Here is a 17,588-nt window from a genome sequence, read left to right as displayed (position 1 = left end):
TACATGAAAGGTGGTTAACGTATATTCCCGAGGTGGTGGGTATCCAAAGTTCGGCCCGGCCGAACTTAACGCCTTTTTACTTGTTTACACTTTTTTTCTAAAGCAAGCTAAAAGTAACAGCTGATAACTGACAGAAGAAAAAATGCAATTACAGAGTCACAAGCTGTGAAAAAAATTTGTCAACGCCGGCTATATGAAAAATCCGCAATTACTTTTTGGGCAAACTAATACATGGGGGTGTGCATGCTTTCGAAGGACAAAATAGATATTAGGATGAAAGACTACAGGTCAATGGATATATTGGAAAGGAAGGTTGGACCTTCAGAATGAAATTAAACACACCCTTGTAGTTTAAACTTTCATTTATCCTGCCTTTATAGACCAATATTTCCATTGAAACTCAGCCTTTTACTTTTCTTTTCCCAGTGCAATATATCCTGAAAGCCCATGCCTCCCTCGAAAGTCCAAAGTTCATATTTGCCTTACCCTTAGAAACATGTGCTCTCTCCTTTTCTGAATTGCATTGTTCCCTTTCTGAAGTATGTTTTAGCAAGAGCCCTGTAAACAGCTACATTCCATCTAGGGGTTTATACCAAATTTCTCTGACTCAAAGGAGACTTTGGAGCACTTCTCCACTCCAGTATGTGGTCATGCATGCATGAGTGGTAGTGGTTTCCACATTCATGCCGTTGATGGTTTGGCCGCTTCTTTATCTTTCACGGCCGTTTACTCTTTGGACAGATTGCGCTAAGGCAGACACATACAAAAAATGTTCTTTCAAGAGGTTCCTCCCAACGGTTGGTTGCTGGCATCGTTGCTATTTTCCCAACCACCATCAAGTGTAGAAGTGTTAACAGCATCTTTTGTTTCAACTTCCCATAGAAAACTAAAAGCTAACTTTGGCCAACTCATCGCAGTCTTGAAGCCAACTAGCTACAGCCAATAGAGGAAGGATGGAAAAACAAAAACGTTAAAGAAAATATTATCCTAGTTTTTCAACTTTCGCAAAAGAGAAACAATTCCAAATGACTGGTCCATTATACCCGAGTTTGTATTAGCAGGCATGTCCACGTGGTCTATTAGTAGCCTCAACTAGGGACTGAAATGCGTATGTGTGTGTGTGTATGAGTTAAAGATTTGAAACTCGAACTCTTTGGCCATAGCATTTTCATGAATATTCATGGCTATTTAATTATTTCTTATGCACACACTTCGATCTCCCAACGCCCCCACACAGGCCAATGGTTGATGTTGAAAAAAAAAACCATTTCAACTACTAACCTCATTCTATAGACAATTTCCGTTATGTTATCATATCCGGATTTAATGGGTTGTATGTATGTGATACCCTATGGCAGCTTTCAATATGAAATCCAGTGAAGAACCCAAAGGCTTGGACATGGTAGTATTTTTTGGGCTTTTGTGTGTGTTCTCTCATATGAGAAAATGGCTACATATAGTTTATGCATATTAAGTATGTGGCTTGACTGGCCTTAATGTTTTAAGCATTTGAGCAAGAAAATGCCTTTTTTTTGTCACACATAATAGAGGTGGTGCTGGCAATAGTGCTTGGGCAGTATAAAATTGGATTCTTAGTCACTGGTATAATATGTAAAGCTTTGGTATACGAAGGTGATTATGAGATTTCCTTTTGGGAAGAGCACAAAATCCATTCCTGTGAAAGTAGATCTTCTCAGGAAAATTGATTTAATGTCCGTCCTGGACATATTCAAATGTGACATGTGTAGTAGCATGGGGGTTTATTGTTTGTGGCCCAATGGAATTTCTCTAATATTTTTTCCAAGAATTGATTAAGAAATTCTTGGTGCCTTCATTTGTATGAGGTTTAAAGAAATTCACTTTTAATTTACTTTTGACAAGAGGAAAAGTGGTATTTAAGCAGTAATTTTTATACAACACAGATTTAGGAGTGAAATCCCCGTGCGATATATAGAGGAAAGACAAACATAATGGTAATTGTGCTGACGCTTGATAATAGGAGGCCGACAATTCTTCAAATACAACTTTCATTTAGTAGGCCAACCTTCCTTTAGGGAGTCAAACTTTCTTTAGGCAGTCAACCTACATTTGGGAATCCAAAATTCTTTAGAAAGCCAAACTTCCTTTAAGAAGTCTACGTTCCTTAGGAAGCCTACCTTTCTTAGGACGCCAAACTTCAAGCCAACCTTCGCATAGGAAGAAACTCTTTCCATAGGAAGCCAACATTTCGTAAGAAAGCAAACATAGCATTATGAAACCGACCTTCCTTTAGCAAGCCACCTCTTCTTTAAGAAGCCAACCTTCTTTAGGAAGTCAAACTACTGTAAAAGGTCAATCTTGCTTAGGAAGCCAACCTTACTCTAAGAATCTGCATTATTTTAGAAAGCCACCTATTCTAAGGAAAATATTCCTTAAGGAATTCAACTTGAGAGTTGAGTTGGAAGAAAAATCTTCCTTTAAGAAGTAAGGTAACATTTCTGCAAGAAGCTTAACTTACCGAGGAATCAAACATTACTTATTAAGCCAACCATTCTTAGAAAGAAACCATTTCGTAGGAAACCAACTTTTACTAGGAAGCCAATCATCCTTTGGAATCCAATCTTCCTTCCAACCTTCCTCCCACCTAGAAACACCTGGGGTGGTACTGATGTTTTGTGTAATTAATGTTTGTAAGTTACATAGTTTGTATTGATGCGGGCTCGGCCAGAAATGGTTGGGGCCTTCCCCGAGAGACCAGACCGAACAGGCCGGAGCATAGCTCACTTCCGGCTGCGTAGGCTACACTTGACAATATGGTATAAAAGGGTATAGAGCGGGAGCCAAACATCATTTGGGAAGCCTACCTTCCTCAGGAAGCCAACATTCCATTAGGAAGCCAAGCTTCCTTAAGAAGCCAAGCTTGCTTTAGAAAGCCAACCTTCGTTTAGGAAGCCAACCTTCCTTAAGAAGCCAAGCTTCCTTTAGGAAGCCAACCTTCTTTTAGAAAACTAACCTTCTTTAGGAATGAAGGTTGGCTTATCCAGGAAGGTTCGCAAGAAATGTTGTCTTTCCAAGGAAGGTAGGCTTTCCAAGATAGATTAGCTTTCCAAGGAATTTTGGATTCCCAAAGAACGTTTCTCTTTGCAACGAAATTTGGTTGCCGAAGAATGTTGGCTTCCCAAGAAAAGTTGGATCCCCATGGAAGATTGGCTTCTTTCTTCGGGAAGCCAAGCTTCCGTGGAAAACAACTTTCCTTAGAAAACCAATCTTCGTTGGGAAGCCAACATTCCTTAGGAAGCCAACTTTTATTGGGAAGCTAAATTTTGTCACATAGAGAAATTTTCTTTGATAAGCCAACATTTCTAGAAAAGGCAACTCTCATTTAGAAGCCTACCGCGGAAATTCAACGTTTTTTAAAAACCTTTCTAGAGAAGCCAACCCTCATTTGGAGAAACCTACTACAACTTTGTTTGGGAGTTCAACCTTGGGAAGCCAATATTGAGAAGCCTACCTTCCTTGGGAATCAGAACTTCCTTGGGAGGGTAACTTTCCTTGGGCAGCCAATTTGCCTGGGGAAGCCTTTACTTTAGGAATCTAACCTTTCGTTAAGATGACAACCTTCCTTTAGAAAGCCTACATTCCTAAGTAAGCGACACTTCCTACGTAAGCCAAACTTAACCTTTCTTTGAAAATCTACCTTACTTAGGAAAATAAATAAATAATTTTAAGAATTAACTCTTCCTTAGGAAGTTAACTTTCCTTAAGTAGTTAACTTTCCAAAAACCACGACTGCGCCCCCCCCCCCCCCTCTATAGGTACACTACTCACCTTATCACCACCTCACTGTCAGAGACAACACTAACGGCTATGTTCTCTGGTGGTCCCGGCAGGCGATCACGATTCGACTCGAAACAACCCACTATCGTCCGAGCATATTGTAAACTGCAAATCTCCTTGGAGCGCACAGGCTCACCACGACACCAATTCAAACATTTGCGTGGAACATTTGAATCGGCACAACAAGTGCGATGATCCGAACCATCGGCAGCACAACGCATCAGCTTATCAAATTCCACAATACACTCAGGTTTGTCTGCTATGGCATCTATGTCCACATAATAACTGCAGGCGCTGCGACAAGCCATCGAAACATTCATTTGGGCACAACATTCAGTTACATTGTGATTCAAAGCGGGCGTATTGCGTATGCGCACCGAAACCGGTATGGTGGTAGAGCCAAAGGGATTTTCTGCGTGACAGAAGTAATCCCCCACATCACTGGCCTGTAGTTTGTTGATGCGCAAGACCATGGTATAGAAATTGGGACGTGATTCATTGGTACGTTGCATTATGTGATAGTTGCCACCTTCTATGACCGGTATGCGGCCATCATGATCACGCCAAAATATGGTCTTGGGTTTGGGCTTAGAGTCAACCATGCAACGCAGCTCAACCTCATTGCCTACAGAGGCTACGGTAATGCCGGCGGCCTGAATCTTGGGGGGATCTAAAGGAAATGGATGAGAATAGAGAAAACAGAAAAGGTTTTTCTATAAAGGTTAAATTCGTAAGGATGTTTTTTCTATGATACCCACAGCATATATTAACTTTTCTGGTGGCCTGCATTGGTACTCCATAGCCATTGTCAGCATAGCAGGACACATGTTCCATGTCCGCTGTTACATTGTGTATCACTGTCACCATATGACGAGAGGTATCCTGACGCACCAAATGGCCACCCACATATAATGAGATCGTGGGTGCAGGATTACCCAAGGCCAAACATAGGATGGTCATTGAACCTCCCTCGGGCACATTATCAGCGGGATGAACAGTTGGTGGCTGGAGAAGAAACAATTATCAATAATTTACTGTTAAGTCGGAAATTTCAACTTACATCCACAAAAGCTGGCAGGGCGGGATCAGTCCATGCCACCAAAGTTTCTGAGGGCATTGAAGTGGCCTTCTCTCCTACAGCTTCAACATAGAGGATATGCTGCGAACTGGGCTTTAAGTTACCCATACGCAACCAGGACACCCTGGTTTCAATTTTGTTGAATTTTTCTGCCTTCATGGGTTTGTGATAGACTCTGTAAGAATGAAAACCCGATTCATAGAAATAGAATTTAAACGTTTTAACGATTAAGGGGGAAAAAATCAAATATTAAAAAAAAAAAAATCTTAAAAAAAGACAACATATTTTTTATGGAATGACCCATATATTTTTTGATATAACCATATTTTTTAATGTTATTTCCTCGATTAAAAAAATATAAAAAATATTAATAAAATTTTGTAATTTGGAGTGCCCTATATGCCTATAGTCGCACATAGCTTCTCGCCAATATTGCTACAATAAAGTAAAATTTAATAAAATAAACACAAATAAAGGAATTAAAACAAAGTAAAATAACAACAAATAAAAGCGTGTTAAGTTCGGCCGGGCCGAATCTTATATACCCTCCACCACGGATCGCGTTTGTCGAGATCTTTTCACGATATCTCTTTTTAGGCAAACAAAGGATAAAAGAAAATAATTGATTTAATATTGGAGCTACAATATATCAAGTTATGGTCAGATTCGGACCATAATTGAATCAGATTCGGAACATAATGTCATTGTGTAAAATTTCAGCCAATTCGAGTAAGAATTGCGACCTTTATTGACTCAAGAAGTAATATAGAGAGATCGGTTTTTATGGGAGCTGTATCAGGCTATAGACCGATTCGGACTATATTTGACACGTCATAGTAGAAGCCGTTGCCAAAATTTCAGCCAAATCGGATAACAATTACGCCCTCTGGAGGCTCAAGAAGTCAAGATCCCAGACAAGAACTGCGCTATCTAGTTGCTCAAGAAGACAAGATTCAAGATAGGTTTATATGACAACTCACGACTTCATATTTCGACGAAATCGGGCAATAAATAAAGCTTTTATGGGCTTCAGACCCTTAATCGGAATATCGGTCTATATGACAGCTATATCTAAATACATTCCGATACTTCTCAATTTTTGGGTCGGATGTTGGGAGGCTAAGAACAACTCACTGGTTCAAATTTCAGCGAAATTGGGTTATAAATGCAGCTTTTGTGGGTTCCAGGCCCTTAAATAGCAGTACGGTCTGTATGGCAGCTATATCTAAATATAATTCGATCTCAAACATACTAAGGTCGGATATTCGGAGGCTAAAAACAGCTCACCGTTTTAAATTGCAACGGGTAATAAATGAAGTTTTTATGTGCTTCAGACCCCTTATCGGCAGATCGGTCTATATGACAGCTATATATAAATATAGTCCGATCTGAACAATATAAAGGTCCTATGTTATTAACCCTAAAATTACTCACTGTTTCAAATTTCAGCGAAATCGGATAATAAATTAAATTAAATTAAATTAAATTAAATTAAATTAAATTAAATTAAATTAAATTAAATTAAATTAAATTAAATTAAATTAAATTAAATTAAATTAAATTAAATTAAATTAAATTAAATTAAATTAAATTAAATTAAATTAAATTAAATTAAATTAAATTAAATTAAATTAAATTAAATTAAATTAAATTAAATTAAATTAAATTAAATTAAATTAAATTAAATTAAATTAAATTAAATTAAATTAAATTAAATTAAATTAAATTAAATTAAATTAAATTAAATTAAATTAAATTAAATTAAATTAAATTAAATTAAATTAAATTAAATTAAATTAAATTAAATTAAATTAAATTAAATTAAATTAAATTAAATTAAATTAAATTAAATTAAATTAAATTAAATTAAATTAAATTAAATTAAATTAAATTAAATTAAATTAAATTAAATTAAATTAAATTAAATTAAATTAAATTAAATTAAATTAAATTAAATTAAATTAAATTAAATTAAATTAAATTAAATTAAATTAAATTAAATTAAATTAAATTAAATTAAATTAAATTAAATTAAATTAAATTAAATTAAATTAAATTAAATTAAATTAAATTAAATTAAATTAAATTAAATTAAATTAAATTAAATTAAATTAAATTAAATTAAATTAAATTAAATTAAATTAAATTAAATTAAATTAAATTAAATTAAATTAAATTAAATTAAATTAAATTAAATTAAATTAAATTAAATTAAATTAAATTAAATTAAATTAAATTAAATTAAATTAAATTAAATTAAATTAAATTAAATTAAATTAAATTAAATTAAATTAAATTAAATTAAATTAAATTAAATTAAATTAAATTAAATTAAATTAAATTAAATTAAATTAAATTAAATTAAATTAAATTAAATTAAATTAAATTAAATTAAATTAAATTAAATTAAATTAAATTAAATTAAATTAAATTAAATTAAATTAAATTAAATTAAATTAAATTAAATTAAATTAAATTAAATTAAATTAAATTAAATTAAATTAAATTAAATTAAATTAAATTAAATTAAATTAAATTAAATTAAATTAAATTAAATTAAATTAAATTAAATTAAATTAAATTAAATTAAATTAAATTAAATTAAATTAAATTAAATTAAATTAAATTAAATTAAATTAAATTAAATTAAATTAAATTAAATTAAATTAAATTAAATTAAATTAAATTAAATTAAATTAAATTAAATTAAATTAAATTAAATTAAATTAAATTAAATTAAATTAAATTAAATTAAATTAAATTAAATTAAATTAAATTAAATTAAATTAAATTAAATTAAATTAAATTAAATTAAATTAAATTAAATTAAATTAAATTAAATTAAATTAAATTAAATTAAATTAAATTAAATTAAATTAAATTAAATTAAATTAAATTAAATTAAATTAAATTAAATTAAATTAAATTAAATTAAATTAAATTAAATTAAATTAAATTAAATTAAATTAAATTAAATTAAATTAAATTAAATTAAATTAAATTAAATTAAATTAAATTAAATTAAATTAAATTAAATTAAATTAAATTAAATTAAATTAAATTAAATTAAATTAAATTAAATTAAATTAAATTAAATTAAATTAAATTAAATTAAATTAAATTAAATTAAATTAAATTAAATTAAATTAAATTAAATTAAATTAAATTAAATTAAATTAAATTAAATTAAATTAAATTAAATTAAATTAAATTAAATTAAATTAAATTAAATTAAATTAAATTAAATTAAATTAAATTAAATTAAATTAAATTAAATTAAATTAAATTAAATTAAATTAAATTAAATTAAATTAAATTAAATTAAATTAAATTAAATTAAATTAAATTAAATTAAATTAAATTAAATTAAATTAAATTAAATTAAATTAAATTAAATTAAATTAAATTAAATTAAATTAAATTAAATTAAATTAAATTAAATTAAATTAAATTAAATTAAATTAAATTAAATTAAATTAAATTAAATTAAATTAAATTAAATTAAATTAAATTAAATTAAATTAAATTAAATTAAATTAAATTAAATTAAATTAAATTAAATTAAATTAAATTAAATTAAATTAAATTAAATTAAATTAAATTAAATTAAATTAAATTAAATTAAATTAAATTAAATTAAATTAAATTAAATTAAATTAAATTAAATTAAATTAAATTAAATTAAATTAAATTAAATTAAATTAAATTAAATTAAATTAAATTAAATTAAATTAAATTAAATTAAATTAAATTAAATTAAATTAAATTAAATTAAATTAAATTAAATTAAATTAAATTAAATTAAATTAAATTAAATTAAATTAAATTAAATTAAATTAAATTAAATTAAATTAAATTAAATTAAATTAAATTAAATTAAATTAAATTAAATTAAATTAAATTAAATTAAATTAAATTAAATTAAATTAAATTAAATTAAATTAAATTAAATTAAATTAAATTAAATTAAATTAAATTAAATTAAATTAAATTAAATTAAATTAAATTAAATTAAATTAAATTAAATTAAATTAAATTAAATTAAATTAAATTAAATTAAATTAAATTAAATTAAATTAAATTAAATTAAATTAAATTAAATTAAATTAAATTAAATTAAATTAAATTAAATTAAATTAAATTAAATTAAATTAAATTAAATTAAATTAAATTAAATTAAATTAAATTAAATTAAATTAAATTAAATTAAATTAAATTAAATTAAATTAAATTAAATTAAATTAAATTAAATTAAATTAAATTAAATTAAATTAAATTAAATTAAATTAAATTAAATTAAATTAAATTAAATTAAATTAAATTAAATTAAATTAAATTAAATTAAATTAAATTAAATTAAATTAAATTAAATTAAATTAAATTAAATTAAATTAAATTAAATTAAATTAAATTAAATTAAATTAAATTAAATTAAATTAAATTAAATTAAATTAAATTAAATTAAATTAAATTAAATTAAATTAAATTAAATTAAATTAAATTAAATTAAATTAAATTAAATTAAATTAAATTAAATTAAATTAAATTAAATTAAATTAAATTAAATTAAATTAAATTAAATTAAATTAAATTAAATTAAATTAAATTAAATTAAATTAAATTAAATTAAATTAAATTAAATTAAATTAAATTAAATTAAATTAAATTAAATTAAATTAAATTAAATTAAATTAAATTAAATTAAATTAAATTAAATTAAATTAAATTAAATTAAATTAAATTAAATTAAATTAAATTAAATTAAATTAAATTAAATTAAATTAAATTAAATTAAATTAAATTAAATTAAATTAAATTAAATTAAATTAAATTAAATTAAATTAAATTAAATTAAATTAAATTAAATTAAATTAAATTAAATTAAATTAAATTAAATTAAATTAAATTAAATTAAATTAAATTAAATTAAATTAAATTAAATTAAATTAAATTAAATTAAATTAAATTAAATTAAATTAAATTAAATTAAATTAAATTAAATTAAATTAAATTAAATTAAATTAAATTAAATTAAATTAAATTAAATTAAATTAAATTAAATTAAATTAAATTAAATTAAATTAAATTAAATTAAATTAAATTAAATTAAATTAAATTAAATTAAATTAAATTAAATTAAATTAAATTAAATTAAATTAAATTAAATTAAATTAAATTAAATTAAATTAAATTAAATTAAATTAAATTAAATTAAATTAAATTAAATTAAATTAAATTAAATTAAATTAAATTAAATTAAATTAAATTAAATTAAATTAAATTAAATTAAATTAAATTAAATTAAATTAAATTAAATTAAATTAAATTAAATTAAATTAAATTAAATTAAATTAAATTAAATTAAATTAAATTAAATTAAATTAAATTAAATTAAATTAAATTAAATTAAATTAAATTAAATTAAATTAAATTAAATTAAATTAAATTAAATTAAATTAAATTAAATTAAATTAAATTAAATTAAATTAAATTAAATTAAATTAAATTAAATTAAATTAAATTAAATTAAATTAAATTAAATTAAATTAAATTAAATTAAATTAAATTAAATTAAATTAAATTAAATTAAATTAAATTAAATTAAATTAAATTAAATTAAATTAAATTAAATTAAATTAAATTAAATTAAATTAAATTAAATTAAATTAAATTAAATTAAATTAAATTAAATTAAATTAAATTAAATTAAATTAAATTAAATTAAATTAAATTAAATTAAATTAAATTAAATTAAATTAAATTAAATTAAATTAAATTAAATTAAATTAAATTAAATTAAATTAAATTAAACTAAATTAAATTAAATTAAATTTAAATTGTCACGCTACACAGAACATACCCTAGTGTAGCATGCCAGATTTAAAAAGTATTTCTTCTCATCTTGTAAAATGCATGGTGTGCTCTATTGCAAAACTCATTATGCCTTGATCTTTGGCTCTTTTCATTTAACATTCTCTAGCTAATAAACGTAGCACTTCATTAATCATTGAAATCTCTGATTACCACAGTCTACCCTGTACAGTCCTGTCCATTGCCATAAAAATCCACTTAAGAAGGTTATACCAATAAATGTTCATTGGATGGTGTTGTAAGCAAAGGGCGGGTACCGTACAGCCATTGATGTGATAAACGATGCCAATTGTACTTTAGTGTAATTAACAACTTGACTTTTCCTTTTCCCACTTGTAAACTGAAGACCACGCACACAAAAAGCACTCGAACCACTGACCACGTCGCATTAAAGCATTGCTGCTGTGGGTGATGATGAGCAGTAAAGATGAATATGTCAAGGACAACACTTGATGTCAGATCCAATATCCAAGTACCACGGCGTTATATTTATCAAAAATCCCACAGATTTCTTTGAGCCCCAAGGAAATTTTAAAACAAACGAAATGCCAAAAGGCTAGCACAAACACTTATCGCAGGATTTAAACACTTCGTTGGAACTTCAATAACAATCCGCTGCCATGGGTACAAAGTCCTTAACAACTGACAGCCTAGTATCCCCCCCCCCACACTTCATTACACAGACAACCAAGAATGAATTGGCTCTTGTAGTTGTCCATCTACTCTCTACGGGGTATTAAATGTCCAGCAAAGACATGGCGCGAAATCTGTGAAAGGGCAGCGGTTTAAATAGGGTTGCCACAAATTTTTTATTTTATTATTATTTATTTTATTTGCATTTAAAATAAAATAACTGAAACAAGTAACAACGTGTTAAGTTCGGCAGAGCCGAACTTTGGATACCCACCACCTCGGGTATAAATGTAAACACCCTTTCGCTATAATCCGGTGAAAACTGGATAATTTATGCACACAAATTCGGAACGGACATTGAGTGGGCCAATAAATATAAGTCACTGTTCAATTTTGTAGAAAAAGTATTGGTGTAATTGGCATCCAAATGTAAGAAAATCAAAATATAAACCGATTTAAACCATGTAGGACCCGGATATCGAAAAGCCTAACTTAATTCACTGTGTCAAATTTCAATGAAATCGGATAATAAATACACTTTTTATAGAGCCAAGACTTTAAATCGAGATATCGTTCTATATGGCACCTATAACCAAATCTGGACCAAATTAAACAAAGATATAAAAATCATCCTATTTTATTACTCCTCTAATATACCCGTAGTTATATCTTAGTAGGGACTGGACTAGATCACATTTTATTCAGGACCCGAGAACTCATATGCACGTAAAATTTTCAGACAATAAATCTGCTTTTTATGGAAGATCAGTCTATATGACAGCTATATCTGTATAGTTTGATCTGACTCTATTTGGGTAGGATGTCGGGAGGCTTATAACAACTCACTATTTCAAATTTCAACGAAATCGGGTAATAAATAAACATTTTATGAGTTTCAGACCCTTAATCGGCGAATCGGTTTATATGACAGCTATATCTAAATGCAGTCCGATCTTAACCGTATTCGGATCAGATGGCGGGTGGCTTCAATTCATATTTCAGTGAAATCGTGTAATAAATGCAGGTCTCTGTTTAGACAAACAAAGTAAGAACTGTTATGCCATTGGAGTTATATCAAGTTATAGTCCGATTCGAACTGTAGAAGCCATTGTGTACTATTTCAGTCCATTCGGATAAGAATTGCGCCTTGTAGGGGCTCAAGAAGCAAAATCGGAAGATCGGTTTATATGGGAGCTGTATCAAGCTATTCATCGATTCGGACCATATTGGACACGTATGTTGAAGGTCATGAGAGAAGCCGTTGTACAAAATTTCTGCCAAATCGCATGAGAATTGCGCTCTCCAGAGGCTCAAGAAGTCAAGATCCCAGATCGGTTTATATGGCAGCTATATCAGGTTATTTACCGATTTGCGCCATACTAACCACATAATAAAACACATCACGCAAAATTTCAGCCTAATCGGATGAGAATTGCGCCCTCTATTGGCTCAAAAAGTCAAAATCCAAGATCGATTTAAAAGGCAGCTATACCAGACTATGAACCGATTTGATTCGTACTTAACACAGTTGTTGGAAGTGATGGCAAAGCACTATGTGCAAGATTTCAGTCAAATCGGATAAGAATTTCGCTCTCTAAAGGCTCAAGAAGTTAATACCCAAGATCGGTTTATATGGCAGCTGTATCAAAACATGGACCGATTTGAACCATACTTAGCGCAGTTGTTAGAAGTGATAGCAAAATACCACGTGCAAAATTTTAGTCAAATCGGACGAGAATTGCGCCCTGTAGGCTCAAGAAGTCAAAACCCAAGATTGGCTTATATCGCAGCTATATCAAAACATGGACCGATTTGGCCCATTTAGAATCCCAACCGACCTACACTAATAAGAAGTATTTGTGCAAAATTTCAAGCGGCTAGCTTTACTCCTTCGAAAATTGGCGTACTTTCGACAGACAGACGGACATGGCTAAATCGACTTAAAATCTCATGACGATCAAGAATATATATGTATATATTGGTTGCCCAAAAAGTAATTGCGGATTTTTTAAAAGAAAGTAAATGCATTTTTAATAAAACTTAGAATGATCTTTAATCAAACATACTTTTTTACACTTTTTTTTTAAAGCAAGCTAAAAGTAACAGCTGATGACTGACAGAAAAAAGAATGCAATTACAGAGTCACAAGCTGTGAAAAAATTTGTCAACGCCGACTTTATGAAAAATCCGCAATTACTTTTTGGGCAACCCAATACTTTATGGGGTCTCAGACGCATATTTCGAGGTGTTACAAACAGAATGACGAAATTAGTATACCCCTTTGCCTTTATCGGCAGATCGGTCTATATAGCAGCTATATCTTATTAGAGTCCGATCTGAACCATATAAAGGTCGGATATTGGGAGGCTCAAATTTCAATTTCTCAAATGTCTGATTCAAATTTCAACCAAATCGGGTAATATTAAAAGCTTTTATGGGTTTCAGACCCCTTATCGAGAGATCGGTCTATGTGACACCTATATGTAAATATAGTCAGATCTGAGGGAGGTCTAAAACTACTCACTGCTTCATATTTCAGCGAAATCCGATAAAATAAAAAATAAAAAAAAAATAAAGCATATATGGGCATTAAACATTTTTTCGTGATATTGGTCTATAAAGCAGCTATTTTCAAATATGGTCCTATTTGGCCCGTTCATGAACTTAACCAGTGTGTATCAGTTCAATATCTCAATTTTTAAAGGCTGTAGGGTGATTACAATAGACGGACAGACACACGGACAACGTTAAATCGTCTTAGAATTTTACGACGATCTAATGTATATTGGGTTGCCCAAAAAGTAATTGCGGATTTTTTAAATGAAAGTAAATGCATTTTTAATAAAAATTAGAATGAACTTTAATCAAATACACTTTTTTTACACTTTTTTTCTAAAGCAAGCTAAAAGTAACAGCTGATAACTGACAGAAGAAAGAATGCAATTACAGAGTCACAAGCTGTGAAAAAATTTGTCAACGCCGACTATATGAAAAATCCGCAATTACTTTTTGGGGAACCCAATATATACTTTGTAGGGTCGAAAATTGATATTTCGATGTGTTGCAAATGGAATGACTAAATAAACATACCCCCTATCCTATGGTGGTGGGTATAAATATATAAATTTTCGTTTTGATTTTGATGATCTTAGAGACAAAAAATTTTTAGTCCTTGAAAAAAGTTTTTTTGGACAATTTGTCTTAATTGTTCAGTTTTGCTAAGAAATCCCTTTTTGCCAACATCGGCTCTCTACCATGCTAATGCTTTTTAACACTTTGTAAACATTATGTTCTTGGAAAAATTTTCATAGATTTTCTTAAATTTTTTTTCCAGAAATATTATTTTTATACCCATTACAATAGGATGGGGGTATACTAATGTAGTCATTCCGTTTGTAACACTTCGAAATATTCGTCTAAGACCCCATTAAGTATATATGTTCTTCATCGTCTCGACGTTCGGAGTCGATCTAGCAATGTCTGTCCTTCTGTTGAAAACACAAACAAGCTGACCCTTTGAAATATGACACAGATACTTAATATTGGTGTAAGTCGTTGCGGATTGCAAATGGGCCATATCGGTTCCGATTTAGGTATAGCTCCCATGTAAACCGATCTTCCGATTTGACTTCTTGAGCCCCTGGAAGCCTCAATTGTCATCCGATGTGAAAATTTTGCATGCAGAGTTCTGTTTTGACTTCCAACAACTATGCCAATAAGGTCCAAATCGGTCTATAACCGGATATAGCTTCCATATAAACCGATCTCCCGATGAGACTTCTTGAGCCCTTACAAGCTGCAATTTTTGTTCGATGTGGCTGACATTTTGCATGTAGTTTCCTGTCATGACTTCCAATAGCTATGCCTAGTACAGTCATAATCGGTTCATAACCTGATATAGCTTTCATATACACCGATCTCCCGATTTGACTTCTTGAGGCTATACAAGCCGCAAATTTTGTCTGATTGCCTAAAATTGAGCATTTAGTGTTTTGTCATGACTTTCATCAGCTGCGCCAAATACGGTTCAAAACAGTCTATAACCTGATATAGCTTCCATATAAACCGATCTCCCGATTTGACTTTTTGTCCGATTTGGCTGACATTTTTCATGCGCTGTTCTGTTACGACTTCCAACAACTGTGCCAAGTACTGTCCAAATCAGTCTATAATCTGATAGTGCCGGTCTCCATGTAAACCGGTCTCCATGTAAACCGGTCTCTCGATCATTCTTGTTCGGTTCCTAGAAGATTTAATTTTTGCTGCTTTGACAGAAGTTTGGTATGTAGAATAAATGTATGTCCTTCATCTAAATTTATTTCGTTTACATTTTTAGCAGAATCCCTGGTGGTGGGTTGCCAAGATTCGGCCAGGCCGTTTGCCAAAAATCCTACATGGCAGCTGTGGCTTCCCTCATTTCGTTACGTTCTTCAACACTCAAATCCCGCAAATAAATTCAGTTTATTTTCTTTCAATCTGCCTTCTCCCCCCATTCATTTCACACGAAAATGATAATCTCGGCGATTTTTCATAATTAAATAAAAAGGACACAAGGCACCACATTCCACGTTCTGCCACATCAGATGATGATGGCCATGTGTTTCCGAGTGTGTGCGGCAGCTATTGGTGTTTTGTTTCTCGTTTATTATTAAAAAGCTTGCACACGCACACATGCATATACACAAACATATGCCATATACATATATAAATATAAAAAAATACATACCTGTAGGTGATTTTCTCATGGGGATGCGAATACTCTGGCGGCTGCCATGTCAACTGCATCCATGTGGCACTGTGAGCTATAATAGCCAATGAATGTGGCGGCGAGGGTGCTCCATAAATAGGTTTCTGCTGTTGATCCACTGCAAACAAAGTATGACCATTAAATGGAATAAATAGGAAAAAAAAAATTAAATAAAAATTTATAAGCCATGGACTTTTGCTTATATATGAGAAACAGCCCTAAATGTTGTTAAAGTCAAGGGCAATAATTAAGAGGGCAAAATGGCAGTCTCATTTTTTCTTTTAAAGAGAGAGGACTAAAAATTAAACTCCAATGCTAATTAATTTCATATTTCTTGGGGGATTTTCAAGCTATAATTTTCTATGGAAATTTTGACAAAATGCTCTGTACAACATTTAAACAGTTGTTGAAAAGTAAACATTAAAAAAAAGTAAAAAGGAGTTAAGTTCAGGCGGGCCGAACTTTGGATACCCACCACCTCGGTTATATGTGTAAAACACCTTTCATAAAAATTCGGTGAAAATTTCATACCTTATGTCCCATATCAGTTTCATCAAAATATGTTCCGATTTGGACCAAATCTTAATAAGTACACTAGCTTTATCTAAAAATAGACCGATCTGAACTATATACGACACGGATGTCGAAAACCCTAACATAAGTCACTAAGTCAAATTTCAGTGAAATCGGACTATAAATGCGCCTTTTATGGGGCCAAGACTTTAAATCGAGATATCGGTCTACATGGCAGCTATATCCAAATCTGGACCGATTTGGGCCAAGTTGCATAAACATGTCGAAGAGCCTAACACAAAGCACTGTCCCAAATTTCGGCGAAATCGGACAATAAATGCCTCTTTTATGGGTCCTAAACCATAAATAGTGAGATCGGTCTATATGGCAGCTATATTCAAATCTGGGCCGATCTGGGCAAAATTGAAGAAGAACGTCGAAGAGCATAACCATACTCCCAGTCTCAAGTTTCAGCGACATCGGACAATAAATGCGTCTTTTATGGCCCCAAAACCTAAAACCTAGATATCGGTCTATATGGCAGCTATATCCAAATCTGGACCGATCTGTGCGATATTGCAGAAGAATGTCAAGGGCCTTAACTTAACTCACTGTCCCAAATTTCGGCGACATCGGACAATGACTGAGCATTTTATGGGCCCAAAACCATAAATCAAGAAATCGGTCTATATGACAGATATATCCAAATCTGAACCGATCTGGACCAAATTTAAGAAATATGTCAAAGGGCCTAACACAACTCACTGTCCCAAATTTCAGCGACATCGGACAATAAATGCGTCTTTTATGGCCCCAAAACCTAAAACCTAAATATCGGTCTATATGGCAGCTATATCCAAATTTGGACCGATCTGTGCGATATTGCAGAAGTATGTCAAGTGGCTTAACTTAAATCACTGTCCCAAATTT

The 17,588-nt window shown here is 28.9% G+C and overlaps 1 protein-coding gene across 3 annotated transcripts in view; it reads right to left on the bottom strand.

Moving 5' to 3' along the window:
* The window catches only part of LOC106092958 (Ig-like and fibronectin type-III domain-containing protein 2), a 345,343-nt gene that overhangs the window by 96,771 nt on the left and 230,984 nt on the right, over positions 1 to 17,588 (bottom strand). For all 3 annotated transcript variants that reach the window (XM_059361374.1, XM_059361377.1, XM_059361379.1), the window contains 4 exons: positions 16,125 to 16,263; positions 4,877 to 5,069; positions 4,575 to 4,821; positions 3,808 to 4,486 (listed from right to left, as the gene is read on the bottom strand). In XM_059361374.1, the coding sequence (XP_059217357.1) occupies positions 3,808 to 4,486; positions 4,575 to 4,821; positions 4,877 to 5,069; positions 16,125 to 16,263 (1,258 nt within the window). The remainder of the gene's footprint in view (positions 1 to 3,807; positions 4,487 to 4,574; positions 4,822 to 4,876; positions 5,070 to 16,124; positions 16,264 to 17,588) is intronic.

The sequence above is a fragment of the Stomoxys calcitrans genome, chromosome 1 (genome assembly GCF_963082655.1).
Source record: "Stomoxys calcitrans chromosome 1, idStoCalc2.1, whole genome shotgun sequence".
In the NCBI taxonomy this organism is placed as follows: domain Eukaryota; kingdom Metazoa; phylum Arthropoda; class Insecta; order Diptera; family Muscidae; genus Stomoxys; species Stomoxys calcitrans.
Note: the sequence above shows the minus strand (reverse complement) of the source record. Positions and strands in the feature narration are given on the sequence as shown.